The following is a 10586-nucleotide window of genomic DNA, read 5'->3' on the forward strand; positions in this document are numbered from 1 at the left end:
TTCACTTGTATTCAGAGTCTAAGGCCTCTGTGAAAGCTTCAGCACTGGAAAGGGTGGAACCCATCCCTACTTACATTGCTGAGGAAGAACGGCAGGAATCCAAACTCTGGAGAACAGTCCTCATCGGAGAACAGGAGCACCGTATCAATATGAAGTGCATTGAACCATACCAAAACGTAATCTCTCATGGAGGTACACACAAATTTACATATATTCTTAGGATTTATGCATATTCACAGGCTATAGTCGATAACAGAATGCCAGTTTGATGGTTTCTTTAATAAAATTGATTTCTGTCCTCCAAAAGGATACTACGGCAATGGTGTGAATTCCATCATTGTGTTTGCTGCTTGCTTCCTTCCGGACAGTGATAGAGAGGACTATCATGAAGTAATGGAAAACCTCTTTCTGTGAGTGAAGACCTCCACACAGTGAACAAATTGGGCTAACTGCTACAATATTTACGCTTGTAACCTCTGGCCCAGTGTCCTCCCAATCCTCCCAGCTTGTAACCTCTGGCCTGGTGTCCTCCCAATCCTCCCAGCTTGTAACCTCTGGCCTAGTGTCCTCCCAATCCTCCCAGCTTGTAACCTCTGGCCCAGTGTCCTCCCAATCCTCCCAGCTTGTAACCTCTAGCCTAGTGTCCTCCCAATCCTCCCAGCTTGTAACCTCTGGCCCAGTGTCCTCCCAATCCTCCCAGCTTGTAACCTCTGGCCTGGTGTCCTCCCAATCCTCCCAGCTTGTAACCTCTGGCCTGGTGTCCTCCCAATCCTCCCAGCTTGTAACCTCTGGCCTAGTGTCCTCCCAATCCTCCCAGCTTGTAACCTCTGGCCTAGTGTCCTCCCAGCTTGTAACCTCTGGCCTAGTGTCCTCCCAATCCTCCCAGCTTGTAACCTCTGGCCCGGTGTCCTCCCAATCCTCCCAGCTTGTAACCTCTGGCCCAGTGTCCTCCCAATCCTCCCAGCTTGTAACCTCTGGCCCAGTGTCCTCCCAATCCTCCCAGCTTGTAACCTCTGGCCCAGTGTCCTCCCAATCCTCCCAGCTTGTATGCTGTTGGAGTTGCCAAGAAACGACTAATAGTAACCCCATGAGGCAAGGAAATTATCGAGGCAACCAAAATATTTTTTTAAGTACATGAACCAACACATATAGTGTATTTACATATATAATATACAAATATATTATAATATGTACAGCGAGCCAGGGGTAAGCCAGGCCAACATAACAGAAACCAAAGAAAATCCCACTCTACTTCCAAGTACAAAACTAGCTACCCTAATAAGGAAAAAGAAAACAACCAAAGAACAGGCGACTACACTTACTCCCTAACTCACACAAAACAGGAGAAAACCCCAAAGAAAATGGCACTTACCCCCTTCTGGTATTATACAATAAACTAAGGCACACAGTTCAACCCTGAGACACACACAGAATACTCAGGTTACAAAAGTTACACACTCTAGACACAACTGGCAAACAATTGTCAAAAAACTTGCTCTCCCTTTCTGGCTTCTTGTCATGCCTTTTGGGAATTTCCTGGATGGGATCCACCAGCAACCTCTAGGATCATGGACAGCATCACCTAGGGACATGGAGGAACAACAGACAGGCAGACACAACAAACAAACAGACAGCCAGAACACAGAGCACAGTCGTAACAAGGGGGATTAAGCCCAGACTTTATTAGTGGCTTAATGACTGCAAGTTTAAATTATTTGGGGATGTAGCCTAGTCTCAGAGAATAGTTAATTATAGTGAGCAAAGGTTCAATATTACTAGGCAGTAGTTATTTGAGTAGATGTGTTGGCACAGTATCTAGTATACATACTGGAAGGGTCTGGAAGAATTTATGAAGGAAATGTGCTCCTCATGGCTGATTGGGGAAAAGAACTCTTAACGAGCATCAGAGCTGACCAGATAGCTGCCACAATGCATTTTCAGATTGACAGGGTCTGAGATATCAATAATTTAAAAACATAATAATATGGACTTATATTGACTATTGGACTTGATCACACTGATCCAAGACAATACTCTGCCCCCCGTGCTTCCATATAACTAATTCTGTACCTTGTACCTACAATTACTCTATTATCATGCTCACTGTGATTACTTCACAGCATTGTAATACACATTGCTAGTTTTACACTCATCTTACATTCTCAGTGCAATATCATATGTCTATTTAATATAAAATATATTAAAATTTTTTAACAATTCTCTATTTTTATGGTTACAGAGTAAGTTTTATACCATATATATGATATATACGCATGAGACATTTTTGCACCATGGAATGTTTCTCAGTGCACGAGTTCCAGACATACAGATTATATGGACGCACAATAAGATGAGCATGATGGAGATAACTGAAGAGGCTACGCTGGTGGATGGGAAATTTAAATATAAGAAACTTCCAGATGGAAGTACAAACACAAATGGTGTTATTTACACTTTATGTAGGAAGGAGTTCACTTATCACAGGAGCACTTTCACCCTTCGTTACCACCTCAACGCAAAACATGTTGGGGCTAACGCGCAGGTCAGTAATGATAACTTAGCTGCTAAATGTATTCCTAGTACGATAGGGTGAACAAACATCCGTATTTCCCGGGACATGTCCGTATTTCACATCCTGTCCCTGGCGTCCCGGGTTTTTTTTTAAGTGAGTAAATGTCCTGGGCCTGTATTTTTCAAACTTCTTAGAGTGGAATTTTGGACTTAAGTGCTAAAACATTCTTAGATTTGCTCCTACTCACAGAGTTAAGTGTAAGTGTCAGTTATCAAAACTCTCAATTATAAGAATTACTCTTACTCTCCCGAAAAGTTAAGACTGCTCCAGAGGACTCATAAGTCGTTAAGAGTTGCCACCAGGGGGCTGAGATGGCACTGAGAGACGCGTGCGAACCTTCATTTTAGGTACACATTTCAATTTTATAGATATATAAATATGCACATAAATATGCACAATGCACAAATATGCACAATAATTAGGCATTAAGATAAGCATAGGTTTAAATTTTCTGCCTTTCATTTTTTTCGTGCAAGAGTGTAATATTCATGCTACGATTTTAATACTTTATATTTAAGCTTTGACGTCTGCCTTGTCAGTTATTGTATGTCATTTGGGAGTGAGTCCTCTGCCAGACTTCCTTCAGACGCTCACTTTTCCTCCGGCCATTCATGACTGGAGGTGTTTGGAAGCGCTGTCAGAGAGGGAGGGGAAGATGGAGAATCTGCACTCAAGTCAGCAGGGTCGGGAGCACGAGCAGCTTCTTTATTACTGACGGATGCAATAATTTTGAAGTGACAATTAGCATCACAGTGTTTGTGTGCAAATCTAAATAAATGATAAAAAACCTTGTCTTTGAGATATGTTTTATAATTTCATTAATGCAGGATCCTGACCCCCCTCCACTCCACAGATCACCGCACTGTCTCCCCCATGATACGCTGCACCACCTCACAAAATGTGCTAAGAGGCTTGCCCGGTGGTCCTCTGCCTGAATGTGATTCAGTTAGAATGTATGTAGTATCCAAAATAAATCTGAGAAAATATATGAATAACAAAAGAATGAAGGGAAAATTATACATACCAGTGCATGTCACATACTTAAAGGTAGATATGAAATTATTTTTAATGGATTATTTATTAACTATGTAAATACGCTGTGTAATTTCACAAAAATTATGACTGCAAAATTATTATGTTAAATGTGAAGGTATTTCAACATTTTCTGAATTTTATCTTGATATTTAACAGGAAATGTTATTGAACATAAAATCCGATCCAGTGATTGGTTCTTGCAGGGGGTTTTGAAACGACGTCATCCAGGATCAGCTTTGCGGCACAGCCAGGTGTCGTAAATCAGCTCTGAGACTGACACTTAAGAATTACTCATACACTTCGCTTAAAGTCAGACTGAGAGGCTTGATAACTAACTTTTAGTCTCAGCTTTTAACTAAGAATTATTTTAGACATAAGTCAATTCTTAGCAGCATTCTTAGGAGTAATTCTAAGAAGTTTGACAAATATGGGCCCTGGTTCTTAAATTACCTTTATTGGACCATTAAGACTTGATTAAACTTTCGCGAGTGGCCGTAGCGCGTGACACTGGACACCTCGCGCGAGCGGCGGAGGCGTTAAAACTTGACGCATCACATTATCTTGGCTTGTTTGCAGTGTTGTCCGCTCTCTGTGGTCGAAGATAAAGGCTTTACAAGAAGCGCTGCAAATTGTGTCAGCTGATGCAAGTTACGAACTTCCGTCCAGAAAGACAATATTGAAGAAAATCCAGCAGCTGTATGATGAGGAAAGGGAAGTAAAACAGGTTATTGTGAAGAGTGCCACAAATGTGGCTCTGACTGGGGATCACTGGACCTCTGTTAGCAACAAGAATTATCTTGGTGTGACAGCTCATATTATAGATGATGAATGGAAGATCCAGTCATTTGCTTTGAGCATGCTGAAGACCACTTCTAGGCACTATGGAGATGCCTGTGGCAGAGGCCTGGGAAATTTAAGAAAAAGTATACCATCTAAAATGGTATTAAAAAATCTTCTGATTTACTTCAATTCTTCTTATTCTTCCAATATCCTGAGCAAAACTCCCAAAATTAAACAACATTTTTGGTCAGAATTTCCAGTGTTCTGAAAACTGTTTGCTCTGTTTTCTGCACTCATCTATTAGTCTGTGTAGTAGACTGGTGGAAAAATAAACAAGATGTTGAAGTTTATGCTTATGTTCATTGATTCATTCATCATTCAAACTTAAATTAATATTTCTCATGTTAAATACTGAAATGCGATTAAAATGCGATTAATTTTAATTAATTACAAAGCTTCTGATTAATTCGATTTTTTTTTATCGCGTCCCACCCCTAATATATATATATTAGGGGTGGGACGCGATTAAAAAAATTTATCGAATTAATCGGAAGCTTTGTAATTAATTAATCGAAATTAATCGCATTTTAATCGCATTTCAGTATTTAACATGAGAAATATTAATTTAAGTTTGAATGATGAATGAATCAATGAACATAATCAAACTTCAACATCTTGTTTATTTTTCCACCAGTCTACTACACAGACCAATATATGAGTGCAGAAAACAGTTCAGAACATTGGAAATTCTGACCAAAAATGTTGTTTAATTTTGGGAGTTTTGCTCAGGATATTGGAAGAATTGAAGTAAATCAGAAGATGTTTTTTAATACCATTTTAGATGGTATACTTTTCTTAAATTTCCCAGGCCTCTGCCACAGGCATCTCCATAGTGCCTAGAAGTGGTCTTCTGCATGCTCAAAGCAAATGACTGGATCTTCCATTCATCATCTATAATATGAGCTGTCACACCAAGATCATTCTTGTTGCTAACAGAGGTCCAGTGATCCCCAGTCAGAGCCACATTTGTGGCGCTCTTCACAATAACCTGTTTTTCTTCCCTTTCACGATAACCTGTTTTTTTTTTCCCTCGTTCTTACGTACGAGGTTAAGAAGTACTTGGTGCTAAGAACGTTTTGGGAAACTCACCCCTGGACGGTAGTTCATAACTTGCATCAGTTGACGCAATGTGCAGCGCTTCTTGTAAGCCTTTATCTTCGACCACAGAGAGCGAACAACACAAATAATATGACGCGTCATGTATAAACGCGTGCGGAATCGCGCGCTACGGTCACTCGCGAAAGTTTAATCCAGTCTTAATGGTCCAATGAAGGTACTTTAAAAACCAGGACATTTCCTCACTTTAAAAAAAACCCGGGACGACCGGGACAGGATGTGAAATGCGGACGTTTAGGTCACCCTATCGTACTAGGAATACATTTAGCAGCTAAGTTATCATTACTGACCTGCGCGTTAAGCTGGGCGTACACTGTGCGATTTCTGGCCCATTTTCAGCCGATTTTTCACTCGTTTCGGCTCAATCGCGTGTCGTGCATCGTATAGTTTACACAGGTAAACGAGGAGCGATTCACACCTCACGACCAACTCCCGATCAGAAATCGCAGCGTCGCAAGAATATCAAACATGTTTGAAATTCAAATCGCTCCTCGTGAGAGTATCGCACTGTTGAAGCAGCTCCACGAGCCGACTCTCCGCCACGAGTTAGTCGTACAGTTTGAGCTGGAGCTGAGTACACGATTTAAAATATCGTACAGTGTACGCCCAGCTTTAGCTGCAACATGTTTTGCGTTGAGGTGGTAACGAAGGGTGGAAGTGCTCCTGTGATAAGCGAACTCCTTCCTACATAAAGTGTAAATAACACTATTTTTGTTTGAACTTCCATCTGGAAGTTTCTTATATTTAAATTTCCCATCCACCAGCGTAGCCTCTTTAGTCATCTGCATCATGCTCATCTTATCGTGCGTCCATATAATCTGTACGCCTGGAACTCGCGCACTGAGAAACATTCCACGATGCAAAAGTGTATCGTGCGTTAAAATGCGTTAATTTTTTTAGTGCGTTAATTTTCCTGTAATTAATTAATCGAAATTAACGCGTTAACGTCCCACCACTAATATATATATATATATATATATGAGAGATATGTATATATGAGAATAGTGTGAACAGCAGAACATGATGCATTGAAATGAAATCACCCGCATATGTGCAAACTGTGTACAAGCAGGAGATTAAATGGTGTCTGTCATGCTTGTCATGCTTAGGTATGTGATTAGCACATTGGAGCTGATGGTGGCAGAGGACTACATGATTGTCTATCTGAACGGAGCCACACCTCACCGGAGGATGCCTGGTTTGGGCTGGCTCAAGAGGTGCTACCACATGATTGACAGGAGGTGACTAATATACATATACATGTCTTTTACACATTTATTGCCAGAACATATGTGCTAGATGCATAGCTGCACATGCTAAGACCTGAAAACATGTCTGACCAGAAAACCTGCTTTCAGGCTAAAGAAGAATCTGAAATCCTTTATAATTGTTCACCCTTCCTGGTTTATCAGGACTGTTCTAGCCCTCACCAAACCCTTTATCAGGTAAAAGTGCAAATGTTCCATGGTAATTCGGTCATGTGACAACAGCACATGTGGGTTTGTGTGTCAGTGTTAGTGTGTGTATAAGGGTGTATGTGTGTGCTGTGTGCTTTATTGCTCTAATCTTTACTAATACTTTATGCTCTTTGTGCGTATTCTCTACAGTTCAAAGTTCAGCAGCAAGATTAGCTATGTGAACAGTTTAGCAGAGCTGGAAGAGCTTATCCCTATGGAATATGTCCATATTCCTGAAAGCATCATCAAGTAAGTAGCAATGCTATCTGATGTGGATTATACTTGGCAAGTTGGATGTGTAAGTGAACATTGGTGCCTTGAATAGAATCCAAGTGCGTTATTCATAGGTAGAAGCAATGATTTTTATTAATTTATCATCTGCACAAACTCATTAAACCAGGTTTCAATGTGTTCCTGAGAATCACTGCTGAAACTGTGAGCATGCACTCTACAATTTGACACCTGGGCTTCTGTGGCAACTAACAAGTGTTGAAATAGGTGCTAAAGAATGTGCTTCGATTAGCCACAGTTCTGTCCCGTTCTTGTGTTCCAAACAGAAAGGGAAAGGCTTTGAGGGTAGTGACCTGCACATACAGGGTAAATAGATTAAAGACAGATTTAAGAAATATATCCAAGTTCAGGATTATTAAATTATTTTCAGGAGTTTTAAATTATTCAAATTTTTCTTTTCACATATACCATCAATGATATACTGTAGAACAGTATATTGGGGCAGTCATGGCCTGGCGGTTAGGGAACTGGTCTTGTGACCGGAGGGTCGTGGGTTCGATTCCCAGACAGGCCATGACTGAGGTGCCCTTGAGCAAGGCACCTAACCCCAACTGCTCCCCGGGCGCCGGGCTAGGGCTGCCCACCGCTCTGGGTACGTTTGATCCACAGCCCCCTAGTAATCACTAGTGTGTGTGTGTGTGTGTTCTGACTGCACAGATGGGTTAAAAGCGGAGGACAAATTTCGATTGGGGTGTAAAAATCACAATTGACAAAATATGGCGCATTTCATTTCACATTTCAACAATATTTGAACAATTCCAATTATTTAATAAAATTGGTTTCCTCACCTCAACTTTGGCTTTCAGGTTAAAATGTGTGTGACATTGAGAGACTGTGGCAGGATGCCGAGACACGAGCAGACTTGTAGACATTTATTTATACACGCTACTGAATTTACTGGTGACAACAAATACAACTCTCTGTAACACAATCAACAACTGACACTGGACAAAGCCAATTAGCCAGTTAACACACTTAAATACATCATTGAGCAACAAGTGCAACACATAACCCAAACAAGACAAGAGACAGGTGATACGTATAACAGACATGCACATTTACATCCACACACCCATATAAGTACATACATGAACATAGACGAACAAGAATATACACAGCCAAGCCAAAGGGAGGAGTCAGGGCTGCACCATGACAATATGTCCAGAGAGTGTAATATTGCTTAAAAACATGATTTCATGTAATCTATTAAAATGATTAATTATTATTATTATTATTATTTATTAATTGTACTTCTTGTCTACTAATTAATTTATTAACTTAGGTTATTTATTCATTAATTTACTTGCTCATCAATTAATTTATTTTCAATTTCTTACTGTTTTTTAAGTAAACAAGTTGTATGTGATTTTAAACTAACAGAATTTTTTTTTTAATCAATCTAAAATATTATAATCGTTTGTGAGTAATGATTATGATGAACATGTCCATTTCTCTTCTAATCTATAGAGTTGATGATGAGTTACGGGAAACAGCAGAGAACTCAAGGTAAGGATCAGGGTGAAGGGTCTTTTCTTGGCTTAATGACTGGAAGACATCCAGTAAACCAATAGCAAAAGAAGATTACAAGCATTACTGATCACTGTTACTGCACATTATTGCTTCTTGTACTTCGTGTGTTTAAAACTAAATGCAATCAATTACTAAAGGTAATATAAAATATTGCATAGAATCAACAACTTTCTCCAAGGACCTGAGGTGCCAGTGGAGGAGTCAACGTAAGAGTACCTTCATGAGCAAAATATGCATGCATTGGTTTTGTGGCTATTAACCTGTCAGTCCTATTAACTGCATTCTCCATTTCCTTGTTGCAGAGCTCCATGAAGTGCAAACAGCTGTTAAGTCTAAGGGGCGGTGGCATGCATGTGCAGCGTGTCTGTAGGAGACCTCACATGATCATTTGTAGCTGGCACTTTACTTGGAAGTTCATGCGCTTTAGTCTCTCCTGGAAATATGGATCAGCACACGTCACTCTTTAAACACATCAGCTCGGCAGAAACTACCACCTTTCTCATGTCGCATTCTGCTCTGCTAAAGATTCTTTTAGACCAATAGAACCCCTAAAAACAGCCAAATATCATCATTACTCTGATGAACTAAGGAGTTTCCCATACTCAGTCTTCAATTGCATAGGTTCCCATTTAGTTCTTTAAGATATGTCTGAAAGTCATATGAGCAATAATATCACACTGTAGATTTCTCTCTAAAATGTATTGCAGTACCATATTATTGTACCATACAATATTATTCATGATCGCTCAGTTGTGATCTATGTAGCATCTTATAGCATTCTTATTCTATATAGCATTCTTATAGACTGAGTACTAATGTATTACTCTGTACTATAGTCTATGGTTGTCAGAGTATTGCAGTTAGAAGAGTTAGAAGAGTTCTCTTTATGTTGTAAAGTGCAGGTGTTTTTCTTTCATAAGGCTGATATAAAACATTTTAAATGTCTGTTCAGGCAGTTGCAATTGCAGAATCAAGTTAAGAGTCACCAGCCATCATTCATAAATCATCAGGTCTATTGCTCTAAGTAAATGTGCTCTCAAAATGAATGGCTTTGTAAAATGAGGATGTTTGTTTTACTTCAGACATGGTGTCTACCATGTGTAATGATCAAATTAGTTGATCCAAAGTGGTCTATTCATTCAGAAATCACATAGCTGCAGAGGTCTGCTGTCAGTCAGTGTGGTTCCTGTCTACGTCTAGCACGCCTCTTTGTGTGTGTACCTATGACTGCTCAGTAAGTGTAGCCATGAGTTGGGTGTGCGTGTGCTGTCTGATTAGTATGCTATTAGGTCTCAGGTTCTACCTATAAAAAGGAATCAACCTCATAGGGGAACTTAGACAAGTGCTATTAAGCATAATATTCACATCCTCTGTGTGTCCGTATGTGCGCGCATGTGTGGGTGTGTGGGCGCACACTGGTGCAAGCATGCCATTGCATGTTTTCTAGTTAGTATATACTGGTGTGTGTGTGTGTGTGTGTGTGTGTGTGTGTGTGTGTGTGTGTGTGTGTGTGTGTGTGTGTGTGTGTGTGTGTGTGTGTATAGTATAGTTAACCTTGTAAACCCTGTAAAGCTGCTTTGCGACAACTTGAGTTGTTAAAAGCGCTATACAAATAAACTTTGATTGATTGACTTTGATATATATATATATATATATATATATATATATATATATATATATATATATATATATATATATATATATATATATATATTGATTTATATATATATATATAATTTGAAATT

The 10586-nt window shown here is 39.6% G+C and overlaps 1 protein-coding gene across 3 annotated transcripts in view; it reads left to right on the forward strand.

The window, feature by feature from the left end:
* prune2 (prune homolog 2 with BCH domain) overlaps positions 1 to 10132 on the forward strand; it is a 36345-nt gene extending 26213 nt beyond the window's left edge. For 2 of the 3 annotated variants that reach the window (XM_076988360.1, XM_076988362.1), the window contains 8 exons: positions 16 to 192; positions 308 to 410; positions 6673 to 6804; positions 6922 to 7008; positions 7171 to 7269; positions 8779 to 8817; positions 9000 to 9047; positions 9144 to 10132. In XM_076988360.1, the coding sequence (XP_076844475.1) occupies positions 16 to 192; positions 308 to 410; positions 6673 to 6804; positions 6922 to 7008; positions 7171 to 7269; positions 8779 to 8817; positions 9000 to 9047; positions 9144 to 9153 (695 nt within the window). In that variant the 3' untranslated portion in view covers positions 9154 to 10132. The remainder of the gene's footprint in view (positions 1 to 15; positions 193 to 307; positions 411 to 6672; positions 6805 to 6921; positions 7009 to 7170; positions 7270 to 8778; positions 8818 to 8999; positions 9048 to 9143) is intronic. The other variant, XM_076988361.1, reaches the window with a different exon arrangement.
* The last annotated feature ends 454 nt before the right edge of the window (positions 10133 to 10586 follow it).

Source organism: Brachyhypopomus gauderio, unplaced genomic scaffold, assembly GCF_052324685.1.
Source record: "Brachyhypopomus gauderio isolate BG-103 unplaced genomic scaffold, BGAUD_0.2 sc61, whole genome shotgun sequence".
Taxonomy (NCBI): Eukaryota; Metazoa; Chordata; class Actinopteri; order Gymnotiformes; family Hypopomidae; genus Brachyhypopomus; species Brachyhypopomus gauderio.